The sequence below is a fragment of the Telopea speciosissima genome, chromosome 9 (assembly GCF_018873765.1).
Source record: "Telopea speciosissima isolate NSW1024214 ecotype Mountain lineage chromosome 9, Tspe_v1, whole genome shotgun sequence".
Classification (NCBI taxonomy): domain Eukaryota; kingdom Viridiplantae; phylum Streptophyta; class Magnoliopsida; order Proteales; family Proteaceae; genus Telopea; species Telopea speciosissima.
Genome location: NC_057924.1, coordinates 644,975 through 658,895, shown reverse-complemented (window position 1 = coordinate 658,895; position 13,921 = coordinate 644,975). Strand labels below are relative to the sequence as shown.

At 39.0% G+C, this 13,921-nt stretch overlaps 1 protein-coding gene across 2 annotated transcripts; it reads left to right on the top strand.

The window, feature by feature from the left end:
* The first annotated feature begins 2,602 nt into the window (after positions 1-2,602).
* On the top strand, positions 2,603-12,666 carry LOC122639856 (myb family transcription factor PHL7-like). 2 transcript variants are annotated; one of them, XM_043832859.1, is made up of 7 exons: positions 2,603-2,753; positions 4,171-4,378; positions 8,278-8,354; positions 8,461-8,503; positions 8,731-8,782; positions 9,152-9,218; positions 11,758-12,666. In XM_043832859.1, exons 2-7 carry the CDS (start codon positions 4,189-4,191, stop codon positions 12,334-12,336), a joined length of 1,008 nt encoding a protein of 335 aa, XP_043688794.1. In that variant the 5' UTR covers positions 2,603-2,753; positions 4,171-4,188; the 3' UTR covers positions 12,337-12,666. The 2 variants fall into 2 exon arrangements, with proteins under 2 accessions (XP_043688794.1, XP_043688795.1); XM_043832860.1 differs by having other exon boundaries at positions 2,639-2,753; positions 4,178-4,378.
* Positions 12,667-13,921: the final 1,255 nt, after the last annotated feature.

The following is a 13,921-nucleotide window of genomic DNA, read 5'->3' as shown; positions in this document are numbered from 1 at the left end:
TTCAACGTCTCATGACAGACCATAGCCAATAAATGTCAGTGGGAGTAGCATTGCACATGCAATCAAATATATAAACTTGTAGTCCCAGCTTCTTGATACCTGCACTAACCTATTTAACTCCAATCCTCTGAAACTATTGAAGCTTGAGATGTAACATAGCATCTAAATGAAAATACTGTGTCAACAATTATATTTTAGAATTCGATGACTTGGTGGCAGTAGCATGTGTGTTTTACCTGATCATAACCATGACTTAACAACTGCATGCATGATCAAGATGGTTAAGTTTAATGGAGAATGGTAGATATGGTTTCGGATGCCTTGAATAGCATATTTAGGTGTATTTTCAATCAAAATGGATTCATTCTATCACATAGGATATCCAAAATGATTTTCAATTGCCTAGTTACTATTGACAACCCTCTTTACCAGGAAATGCTTTAAAAAGAAAAGGGGGGGAAAAAAAAAAACAAAGACACCTCCTTATCATGAAAGGAAGAAGACATGTCGAGTGTTCAGTATGTCAGGGCAGGCTCTAAGGGTGTCAATCGGGCCGGTTCTGGCGCTTCTGGTTCCTGGTTCCGGGCATTGACGCCTTGTACATGACACACGCACACACACACTCTCTGTTGTCTCAAGCTGGTTGGTCCACCTTAATTAAGTTTATGTTAAATTTCTGTTCTCTCAAAATGTTTGTAAAACTCTTGATTCTATTAACTCAGCCTTTTGGAAAGGGTGTGATCAAGGGGAACATAAATGTTCCATCCTCTCCTGATCGACTCAGTCAAACTCTTTGGGTGGATTAGGTTTTCGTGGTACTTATTACCATAATAAAGCTGTGTTACTTAAATTGGTTTGGAGGCTTCTTACAAATCCGCCCACTTTGCGGGGCTTCTATTTTGAAGGAGTTCACATGCCGCAACAAAGCTTTCTTCACCTATTTGGAATTGGGTTGAGGATGGAGGGAGTATCTCTATTTGGAATGATCCTTGAGTACAACCCATGGAGAATTTTATTACAATTCCCGACAGAGTGTGTCCCATTCATTTGGTTTTTTAAGGTTAGTGATCTAAAATCTGACGGTAGCTGGAATCAAAATCTGATTAATTCTATCTTTCTTGCTCAAGATGCTAGTGCTATCCTCCTACTCCCTTTGAGCATCCCCTGTGACTTGTGAGTGCAGGTTGGGCCTCGGCTGTATTTTATAACTCCCACTTTCTTGTTGCATGTTTGTGTCATGGTGTTTTAGGATGCACACAGGAGTTAGAAATCAGGGGTCTTTAGTAAGGATTCCAAGGTGTTCAAAAGCATGGATGAGAAGAAGTAGAAGTTTGGATTGATTGTCAATGTATAGTGCATTAATTGAAGGATGGATTGATTCTTCTTTAAATATTTTTTGGAGAAAAGTTCTCTGTGGGATAGAGTCGTCCATGGCATCGATGTGGGGGGGGGGGGGTCGTTGGCAAAATCACCATCAGCCCCCCATGAAAGGAAGAAATCCCGCCCCTACCCCCCATAATGCAAATGTGTGTACTCTCATTGGCCCTCGTGCACACATAAGGGCCACGCTCCCACACAAAAACTGTCAATCCATTTTTTTTATTTTACAAATAATTTGATATCATAATTTTAAATTAGTCCACAGGCTTTTAAAAATCCTGCCCCAGGTCTTGTACGAATTTTATAGAAATGAATGTATGCCGGATCAAGGTGGATCTCCAATTCTCCATAGCCCACAAGAGACATCCCCGTATATGATTCAAATCTGATATAGAAATTGGAGGAGGAGAAGAAAAAGAGAAAATTAAGAAACTCTTTACTTAAGGATAGAGTGTTCTCTAAGTAAGCGGCACATGGGGGGGAGTGCATTAATTTGGTGTAATAAAATGGTATCATATATAAGAGGGCAGCAAGGTTATTTCACATGAAGAAGAGAGACACAGACGTAGGGCTGTGTTTTTTTTCCTTTTTTTTTTTTTTTGAGAAAAGGATAGAATTGATTAATAAAAGGGGGATTTAAATCCTTTGGTATAAGTGGCCAACGGCATCTTTGTAAATTAGATGCCGGAGATAGTTGGGGGGGGGGGATTCTATACAAAGGTCAATCTTTGAGTGAGACTGTACAAGGTTAGCGAGCCAATCTGCTATAGTGATTTGCTTCCGTGTAGCATACCCTGAACTTTCTCCTTTAAATCTTACCCAAAAAAAAAAAAACCTTTCTTTTTTACAAAGAAAAGGGATAATAAAGAAAAATGTTTCTTGGGGGAAGGGGGAGTGTACTACTCACCCTCAGACATAGAAGGGGCAAAATGATCATCCCACCCCCCTGAAGGTGAAAATGACCACCTACCTGATGCTTCCACATACTCTTCTATTGGTTCCCTAAGCACGCACAGGGACCACGTTCCCCCATAAGAAACACTTCCCCAAAAAGTAAACCCTCGCTCCCCCACATGAAACACTTCCCCGAAAAATACTTTCAATTGGCATCCAATCGGGATGAAACACTTTGCGAATCTCGAGATCAAATATCCCAATCTAACGGAAAATGCCGTGTATTTTGGTCATTCTGTAGACCAAGCTTTATTCTCACGCCCTCTAAAATAAATTTCGCATCTTTCTTCCTGCACGGCCCCTTTGTACCTCGCATCGAATCTGGGCTACCTTCTCAGCAAAGCCCCCTAACATTAATAAACTTTCTCTTCTTCTTCGTGCAGTTCTTAGAGAAACCGAGGAATTCTGCATTTTTCCAAGTGGGTAGTCTTTATTCTTTTCTCCTTCTTCTACGTAATTATGGTTTCTAATGTTCATAATCTGCTTATTATTTCCTTTACTTGAATTGGTCGATCTTTGGATTCTTTGCATTTTAGAAATGAACTATTGAGATTGAATTTTCTGAGTTTTATTTGCATCTTAATAAGTGATTATTGAGCTTTGGTTGAAAATTTTTGTAATCATGTCTGGTAATGTAGTCTGTGAAATTTTTTTTCTTCCCACCGGAACCCTAAGCATATAAATTTATCATCTTTTATGTACAATTTGTGACATGAATTTTGGGGATTTATAAAAAATTTAGGGAGAGCAGCTCTAGGTTTTGGTCAACGATGTTTTAGAATGATCTATACTCCTTTGGAAAGCTTAAATTTCTATTTATTCTCTCAAGTTCTTTCATCGCTGTTCCTGAAAGTGGGGTGGGAATGATGGCTAGGCGAAAACGGGAAAACAGAGAACCAGGATGAAGGAATAGAGAAACTAGAGCCACAAACTGACCTTCTGTTTATAGTTTCTATTAAATAACAAGACTCTAGACAGTTCTGTATTAAAGTCCCACCCCCCTCCTTTTCTTGTTTGCAGTTAATTGATGAAAGTTAGCTGAACAAGAATATTCCTTCTCTAATCTTCTTACTGCATTTCCTCAGAAATGAATTTGAGAACTATATCTTTATGAATTGCATCATCTAATTTTTTTGTTTTCTACTTGTTTTTTCAACCTGGTCTAGAGGTTCAAGCTGTTTAATGTCTTTTATTTTTTGGGCACACGTATCTTCTCTTACTGCGCTCTTAGATAACTTAATTTGTATCCCCCAGAATTTTGGTTTCTACATCTGCATGAAGCCCTAATGACTGCCATTTTTAATTTGTGGTGCTTTTGCTCTAGTGTCTCACTTAAGGGAGCCATCTCTTGTACCCCAGATTTGATCTATTGTTGTAAAAATGACTTGTTGTTAGTATACACTGCTACCTGAGTACTCTCTCTAGTTTTCTACTGGTACAACATAGAATGTTTCACAGGGCACTGTTCTCAAGTTTGTGAATTAACGTCCCAAGTTGTCCATTTCTGTGGAGAAGAGGTCATTAATTGAAGGTGTGGAAGAGAAGGGTGTGTTTTGACAGAGACTTGAGTCTTGAAGTCCTTTAATTTCTCTGTAATTAAGAACTTGTGGTTTGGGGGTATGGAACATGATTATCTCCCTAATCCATCCTTAGGGCTAGAAGACTCCTTTTTTCTTGCTAACTCGTTAATGGCTTGTGATTATTTCCCCTATGCCTCCTGATTTATGTTTTGAGATTTAATTTTACCTTGCATTCCAAATTTATGTGATAGCTGTAGGATTTTCACTTTTTATTATCCCTTCTCGATTTTTTGAATTTGGTAAATTATTTGTCTAGCTTGTAGATAAATGAAAGATGAATCAACCTAAGACTGTCCCAAATTCAAGCTCAGTTCGCCCATTACTTCCTCGGTGGGATTTAGTCAGTACTTCTGATAGCAGAGGGAGCACCAAAACTATTCTCAGCTCAAGGCAACGGTTGCGTTGGACACATGAGCTCCATGAACGTTTTGTGGATGCTGTGGAGAAACTGGGTGGGCCAGATAGTGAGTTTACTCAACATTTATTTTCCCTTCTTGAAAGCCACATAATATATAGTTAGATATGTTATGCTTTCTTAAATGTGGTGAAGTGATAAGTTCACGCGAAACAGCATTTACCTATTGGCTGCCACAAAACATTTAATACACTTCAAAAACTAAATTTTTTGGCAGGGGATTCTGTTGTCTTTAGTCATTCCTCAAGTGTTATGGGATCACTCTTTCTTATTTGGCTTTTTTTTTTATATTTCCAATTCTGTTTTTTATTGTAGAATTGATGCTAATATTTTATGAATCAATTACTTAGAGTAATGCTAGTTCAACCCTGTGCAAGGAAAGAAATGATAATTTGTTCTTTAGTTCAACCATCATTGACATCATTCAGGGCATGCTGAATCCATTTTAAAACTGTATAATTAAGGGGTTAATTGAGTACTGGTTGGTTTGGCCCGTCTTCTCCCACGAAGGACCTTCTGGCCATCAAGCTTAAGCAGACCACAACATTGTCACTCTGTATTCTTACATATGAAAGAAGAAGTAAAAAGGATCTGGCTTTGGAATCACCCCCAAAGCCTGTGGGAATGGAATCACCACCAATCCCAACCTGTTGATTCACCAAAACAGGGTTGTCTCTGCATCAGCACAATGACAAGTTCTAAATCACCACGGGACACTCAAAGGAATAAGCCAATAACTCACTAATTCCATTCCATTCTCCCCTTTAGCATTACAATGCTTAAATAAAAGAACAAAACAAAGAAATAGAAACTTACTCACTTGGCTATTACAAGAAATAGGAACTTAATCAAATATAGTCAAATCAAATCATCTAATTCAATCTTCTAATAAAGTCTTCAGCGAAAGGAATTCCAGCAACCAAATATTCGAGATATTCTTCTCTCCATGCAAATCACATGGGTCCCACACTTTTCATTCAATATTTAGATGCGTAGGCCATATTATCGAAACAAACGAAATTAGATACTTTGCTTTTATTGTAAAGGCAAAGTAATATTTCGCCTGAAATTATGGCAAAATGAAATATATGACCGAAATTTCTTCCGAAACTTGGACTTTCTTAGGTATTGCATATTATTTTGTTTTTGACACTTGTCGAAACCGAAAGATTTCGCGAAATCTCAAACTATGCCAAGGTTCTAGGTTTTGGAAACCAGGCTCAAAACCAAAATATTTCGACCGAAACTGAAATTTTGGTTGATACCTACCTATACACTTCTTTTTGCAAGTTTCGATGATGGGTTTTGATTACCAAATTGCCAAATTAGGTTTTGAAACTTCTAGAAAACTTTATTTTAGGCCCTCTAAACATAGTGGAACCCTTTGATTTCCAAAAAACACACCCAAAAAGGTAGTTGACTTTGGACCCTAGGTTGGTAGTGTACACTGTATACATTCTCAAATATGGCCTATTGCACATAATGTTTAGTACTAAAACACATATAATTTAGGTAAAACAACTTAAATCTACATAAGGAAGGAATAGACATAAAATTATAAACTATTTCATAAGTCATAAATCATACATAGTTCATAAATCAGAGGCATACAAGATGAGGTCCCTTGGTGTATGATCTTTGCAGATGATATTGTTTTGGTGGATGAGACACAAGTAGGGATTAACACCAATGTGGAACTATGGAGAACTACGTTGGAATCAAAAGGTCTAAAGATAAGTAGAAGTAAGACTGAATATATGGTGTGTAACTTTAGCAAATCTGAGACGGATAATGAGACGGTAACTATTGGTGAGAAGGAGATCCAGCAAAGTGACTACTTTAGCTATCTGGGATCAATCATAAATAAGGAGGGCAACATTGAAGACAATGTTGCCCAGAGGATTAAAGTAAGGTGGATGAAGTGGAGAAGTGCGTCCGGAGTTCTGTGTGATCGGCGTATCCTTTTAAAGCTTAAAGGAAAATTTTATAGGACTCTCATTAGACCAGCTATGATGTACGGTGCGGAATGATGGGTTGTGAAGAAGTGTCATATAAATAAACTTGGCGTTGGATGTGTGGGAAAACTAGGAAGGATAAAGTAAGGAATGACCATATTAGAGCTGGGCTGGGAGTAGCTTTGATTCATGATAAAATTAGAGAGAGTCGTTTGAGGTGGCATGGCCATTCAAGCCCAGTTTGAAGGAGCGACCTGATTCAGATTGAGGGAACCAAAAGAGCTAGAGGCAGGCGTAAGATAAACATAGGAGAAGTGGTGAAGAAAGACATGCTTAGCTTAGGCCTCACTCCCTCTATGACTTCAAATAGAGCTGATTGGAGAGCGAAAATCCACGTGGCTGACCCCTTTTAGTTGGACTATGTTGTTGGGACGCTGTTGTTGTAATACATGCCTTTCTCAAGGTCAAGAGCGGAATGTTGAGCAGTTAAGATGCGGTTTGTAGCTAAGTTGGGTCGATGCCCTAGCGTTTGTGTCATTGTTGTGTTCTCCTCCTTTTAGCTTTTACTATTAATTTTCTGCTTCTACTGGGATCCATGTAGCCAACCCCATTTATGTTGGGATAAGGCTGAGTTGTTGTCGTTGTATACATTGTTCATAAATCATACATCATACAATAAGTATTAACCCTTTTTTTTTCAAAATTTTGTTGCAAGAAAATAATTTTTTTCATAAAATTTTAAAATATTTTGAAAACAGAAAATAAATTCCAGCTCCGTGAAGTCATAGATCGGGCAACGGTGTGTAATATAAAAAATTGAATAGCAACCACCAAGTATTTATCTTAATTCTTTTGCAAAGTTTTTGGGAAAAGTGATATACCTCTAACTTTGAATCTTGCACAAATCTTCCAACACCACAGAAAATCGTCGCTTCTATTGTGTTCCTCTACCGCCCAAGTACATGTTCCAACCTTATACTGCAGTGATTTGGCCAAGAAAGCACAAAAAAAGGGTTTTCCAAGCTTCACTTGCGAAACCTATCGAAATGGGAGAAATGGGTCGAAATTTCTGCAAAACAAAAATTTAGACCAAAACCTCGAAATTTCGGTTGAAATATGTACATCTTTAAGTATTGCATGTGGTTTCGTTTCGAGCCTTTGTGAAACCGAAATATTTCATGAAGTTTCGTGAAACTTCGGTGAAACATGGAACCCTGGTTATTGGGGGGGGGGGGGGAAGAGAAGCCTTCACATGGCATGCACTTTCTAGTAAAATTTCTTTAACACACTAATCCATAGTGAGATTGTTACATAATTATAAGAAAAACAGAAGAAATCAAGAAAGTTTCTTAATTCTAGAACTCTTACGTAGTTAGACTACCTTAACTAACATGAACTCTAAAATACTTAACTAAATAGAATAGTTGAATCCTAAATCTTCTAGATAACTTCTAGATGACTTGACTACTTAAGCCCCACACAACTAACCAAAAGAGGATTCTTTAATGACTAAACCAAGGAAGGCTAAATCTTCTGTGCCCCACAAAACTAACTAAAAGAGGACTCTTTAATGACTAAACCAAGGCCTACTACACTACCTCAACCCTACTACTAATTAAATATGAATTTCATACATCCCTTTAGACCTCGACTTTTGGGATTTATATTTTTAACCCCATTATAATAAAACTCAAATAATTAAAAGCTCATACCCAATAGATATCAAAATAGGGCCAATTTTTTACCGGGCCTTCATTACATATTCTGAACACTATTGATTTTGGTGGATGGAGTCAACTGTGAAAAAAAAAAAAAAAACTCACCAAATCTAGTAAAAATTTATGACCAGTTCCCTACTTCTCTCGTCAGATGAAACTTCTTGAAACCCATGTAGAAGTCAGAGAATTTCGACTAAGCTTTCTGGTATGATTTCATTATTTGATGACATGGTAATACTCAATAACCATGGTTATATTTCTTTACATTCTTACAGGGGCTACTCCTAAAGGTGTCCTTAGAGCCATGGGGGTACTCGGTTTGACAACATTCCATGTCAAAAGCCACTTACAGGTATTATGCCAAGTCCATCCTTTCAGTTGTACTTTCTTCATACTTCTTCCCACAGGAAATGGCCCCCGGAGGGTTAGTTAAAACTCTATTATTCTGGTGTGTCCAGAAATATCGGCTTGCAGCGCACTCGCCAGAGCCTTCAGCTGATGGTATGTGTATCTAACTTGCATTGAAGGAACTTTCTTGGCGATAAACCAAATAGTTATCTTCATATTTTTGTTTCTTAAAGAGGTTGAAGTACATAAATAGGAACTATTTCCTTCATTTGAGTAGTTTCTGAAGATATTCCTCCGAAAAAGGGCAGTATCTGACAATGTATGTTGGAGGTCTTATTGAAGAATCAGTGAAGTAATTTTGTTATTCTTTGTAAATGTAGGTAAAATCAAGAAACTAGAAGGCAATGTGACTTCCAGCTCAGATGGTTCCTCGTGAGTGAAAACTTTCTTTTCATGCTCTATGGATGTCAAATATTTGATGCTAAATTAAACTCCACACTGCTTATGGGCTTTTAAAATACTGAAACAAGGAAAAGAGAGATGTCATACCCATGAAAATGATGGATGTGAATATCTTGATGGTTTGACCATCAGTGATTCACATGTAGGAGTTCTCATCTACAAACACATTCGATAATCTGAACCATTTAGTTTCTCATGTCCTTTTAGAAGCTGTTACGAAACGGGAATGATCAAGATAAATTTATTTGATAGTTGTAATCTTGTTGAAATACGTTACCATTGCAATGTCTAATATTGAATCTATTTTGATCGGAGGAAATGTGGAATATTTGTTTGCAGCAAGGTACAAAATACTTTAGCACTTAAGTGGACAGAGGAGCAAAAGAAGCTGCATGAGCCACCTGAGGCAAGTCATTCTCTGTACAATTGTTTGGTGTGCTTATGGTGGATAAATTATTGTTAAGATTCTTCTTCGGTTACTTTCCTACTTTTGTTTGTCATTCTTTTCTTTCTTCTTTTCCCTTTTGTCTTGTTCTGCTAGTAAGACATGACACCAATGTGAAAGATTTATCCAAATCTGGAAGTGCAAGTGCAGAAGAATGAGCTTTAGATAAAGGAAGAGTCAAAGTTACACTTATAAAAAATAGAATGCATAACTGAATCTCCAACTGCCATCGTGTTCTTTGACTTGGTCAAATTAGGGGGGGGATTGGACGGAAAATTTATAGGTTGGGCTGCGAATACTAGGCATGGTGACAATGCAGAGCAAAGATTTAAAACTCAGTATCCAGGATTGGATCGGTCTCAGCCAACCACCAATCCGATCCAAAGTTGACATGGCTGATTGTTGACAGTAAATGGGGTTTAAACAGACATGGGCAGCTGATTTGTTGGGGGATCTGATGTTGTACCAGTGGATCAGAACTCTGCTGATTCTGAGTTGTATCAGCCGAGTATTCTAATCCAATCCTGATACTTGAAACCATTATGTAGAGCTTGAGTTATATCATATATAGTGCCATAATTTTTTTTAATAAGACAAGCGGAATCGAGACTTGTAGAGATTGGTCAATCCATCCAGATATCGGCTGTCTCCTCAGGTATCGACCAGATCAGGGACCAGCTATACCAGTACCCGCGATTCAATCTCGCTTTTTGAAACTTGGAGCCTTGGAGTATATTTTTCTGTTGACATTTTTAAGCTTTGGAGATGTTCACTTGATCTTATTCAGTGAGGGAGAAGTAATGAAACCTGGTGACACGAAATATTTTCCTTGTCATGTGGTCATTTAAACTTCTCAGTAATGGTATTGGTGCCATGGAATGATGAAACTGATGAAAGCTCGAAGAGCCCAATAGTTTTAGTTCATCAAGTTTAATGGGAGCTTGTAGCAATAACAGGCTCAATCTGTGTTGTTGATTGGTTTAAAGTTTTTAACTGTAGCAGTGCAAGAAAAAGAACCATAAAGTCTCAATGCGGCTCATGTAGATGGGCTGTTGGGCCAACACAGCAACAGTATCTACAGTGACAGAAACAGTAGCATAAACATGACTCCATTTCAGCCTTCTCAGGCCCAATTGGCACAGCTAAGCTCATGGCTCTCATTTAAGGGCTGGTATTAGCTTTTGTCCTTGGATGGAGAAATATTATTGTGGAAGGAGATTCTTCAGTAATTGTTCATTGGCTTCAGACGTATGTTTGGGGACCATGGCTACCTGTATCTCTTTGGGAAGGATAGGGTCTTACCGTTCAGGCAACTTTTTCGTGGAGGATGAGTCTGCAAATTCAATTGCGGATGAGTTGGGTACCGGGGTGTGGTTAGACACTTAGACTGTCATTGTACATAGGTCCCTATATGTTGGAGTTGTCCCTTATGTTTGACCTTTAGCCATCTGCTGTTGTTGCATCTTATATCCTGTTACCTGTATTATAGCTACTCTTATAATAATGTTTCTAGATTAACTCTAAATATTATTATTATTATTATTAGGGACAGATTTTTGTACACGGCCGTGTATGGTACATGGTCATACTTTCAACCATTAGATGAGCATGACCGTGTACAATACATGGCTTCTCATCCCCATCCAATGGTTGATAGTACGATCGTGCACCATACATGACCGTGTATTGTACACGGTCATGCTCATCTAATGGTTGAAAGTATGACCGTGTACCATACACGGCCGTGTACAAAAATCTGTCCCTAATCTGTACGAAACCTTTTGCCTTATTATTATTAATGATTATTAAAAATCTGGCTGTTTCTACCACATGGAGGGTGGTTTTGCCCTTCTGTTTATTAGATGGATCAGACACCCCTGGATTTGCTAGATGTCAAATCTTATGGCCCATCTTGATGTATTACCCAATATTTGGACATGACGAATGAAAATTGATTGCCAACTACCACATGGTGGATATACCCACTGAGCCAGAGAAATGATTGTTAATGATTGTAAATGCCTTTAACATAAAACTCTTCCGTGTATTCGCCATACCTTGGTTGCCCATTGAACTGATTGTAAATGCATCATTAAGCACATAGACAGGAGATACCAAAAAAAAGGCTGAAAATTGATATAATTAGATATTGAGCTTAAACTTCAAAGGGCATAGCAATGGTATTGCAAAAATTTTACTGTGAGAAATCGACATATTGTGAAAATGTAATAATATCAAACAATATGTTTTTTTTTTAGTAGTTTATATCGTTCAATACTGCAGAAGGGTTGGGTGCTTGTAAATTTCAGAATTTTTGCTGAAATTCTTGGGGACTGGTCGTGGGTTGATTGGCTTCTTTCCCTCCTCCCTCCCCCCCCCCCCCCCCAAACCAAACACCCTAAAGGAAAAAAATAAGAAAGTCTCTTTGTAGTTATGCTCTCTTTTGCATCTGGAGAATATGGCTGACCTTCAGAATATTTTGTAATCCGAAGTACAACAGGTCCGGAAGCAGTTGCTGATTGGGGAAGCAGACCAAGGCAAACTGCAGAAGGTCACTGAAGAGCATCAGCAGCCTAGTGCAGATTTAACTGAGGTGACTGTTTCAGAGACCCCTGTCCCCGTCACTGTTGGCAACCTCCCGGAATCTGTCAAGACTGAACCATCTGTTCCAACTTCAACGTCTGGGTCCTCCTCCCAAGATAAGGCTGCCAATGAATGCTCCCCTGCTCCCGTCTCAGATGACAACTCCCACAAATCTGTCCAGACTAAACAATCAGCCCCATCTTCAGTCAAGTCTCCCCTCCAAGATGAGGTTGCCAAGGAATGTGCACCTGACCCTGTCTCAGCTGACCCAAAATCAGTCAGGACTGAACCATCAACTACTGTTCCAGCTTCTGGGTCTCCCATCAAGGACAAGGCTACCATGACACACCCTGATTCTGCGGTTGAATCTTTCTCATCTTCCCGTGAAACATCTGTTTTGGATAGTACTGATCGCCTTGTTGGATCCCCAGCTGAGACTCCAGATGGTGAGAAGTTAGCAAAGAAACAGCGAGTGGACGAGGGACCAGCATGTTAATAACCAAAGATAAGAGTTGCATACTACAACCAGAGTTGGAGGTTGGCCTAGGCTTGGTTAGCTGTAGCTCCCCGTGCAAAGTAGCTTGATCCTTAAAGTGACATCCTGGGCAATGAAGAGTGGTTTGCATGTTTCAGGCAATGATATATGATACTTGTGTATGAATGTTGTATGCACTTCAAAGCTTTATCTATTTCTCTTTTTTGTATTGTAGTTTTTCTAGTTTCCGAGAAGTATTAACTGTCTGGTTGAAGAACTAGGAGCTGTATCTGGGATTTGTACTGTCATTTCATATTTTTTCTGAGGCTTGTTCTTTTGCTCATTCTTTTACTCCACGTTGTCATTTTATTCCTGGTTTCTGGTAGGCTTTCTTGTTCTCATACATGTTTTTTGTATGCATTATTATGTGGCAAGTTATCTCTCCAAACCGTCAAATAGTGAGAATGAATTTCAAATTTTATCTGTGGTGCGCCGTGAGTGTGGGCTTTGGTGCAATAGTAAGGTTGTTTTATTGTTATCAAATGGTCGTGGGTTCGAGTTTGGAAATAGCCTCTCTACAGAAGCAAGGGTAAGGCTGCGTATATTATGATCCTTTGCAGACCCCGCAATGGCGGGAGCCTCGTGCACTGGGTACGCCCTTTTATATGTGGTGTGCCGTCTATTTGATTGTGCCTCAAGAAATCTTGGGAAGATCAGCCGTTGTGTATGAACACTTTTGGGTCTCTTTCTTTATCTTTTTTTTTTTGGGGGGGGGGTGTGGGGAATCGTTATCCTCTCCTGTTACAGCACAGTGCTGTAACGCATAGTGCGACACTGCATAGGCCATGTGGCACAGCAGGCCCCACATGTTGCACATGGCCTCTGCAGCTGCAGCACGATGCGTTACAGCACCGTGATGTAACAGGAGAGGATAAAAATTCAGGTGTGGGGGGGAAAGGTTGGGGTGGGTATTGGGATGGCATGCTTCTTGGGCAGTCCTTGTAGGATGGCTTTCCTGGTTAGACAAGTTAGCTCCAATGTCTTTTACGTAACGGTTGAAATGATGATATCATCTTTCCAAATGGTTAGGGGTATCGAACCTGTCGGGATGGCTTCACTGGGAAAACCTTAGGGGATCCTACGAATTTGGCCCAAGAGGCTAGACAGAGCGATAAGCTAATTGGTCTCTTAGGACATAAGACCAAAATTGATAACTTTTCGGTTTTGGTCTACAGGACCTTAGACCGAATAATTGTGTAAGTGGACTGCGTTGGCTCCTTATTTATAGGCAACACATTCTGGATAGCCTCTCACAAGTTTCCAATGTAAGATTCAAGAGACGAGAAAGGACTAGGAGAGTGCAATTATTCAGTCCCACATGAAAGATGAGAATTATAAATAAGAGGGAGAGATGTTGGAGAGTTTCAAAGTTTGTTATTATTGGGATCTCATTAATTTTGATCCTCTTTAATCATAATTGGTCGGATATGTTCAAGTTTATCAGTCTTAATTGGCCTAGATCAAGGCAACCGAAAATCAAAATTTTAACTTGTGCCCAAAACCATAACCAGATCCTATATAAATTATGGGGAAAAGAACTCTGTCT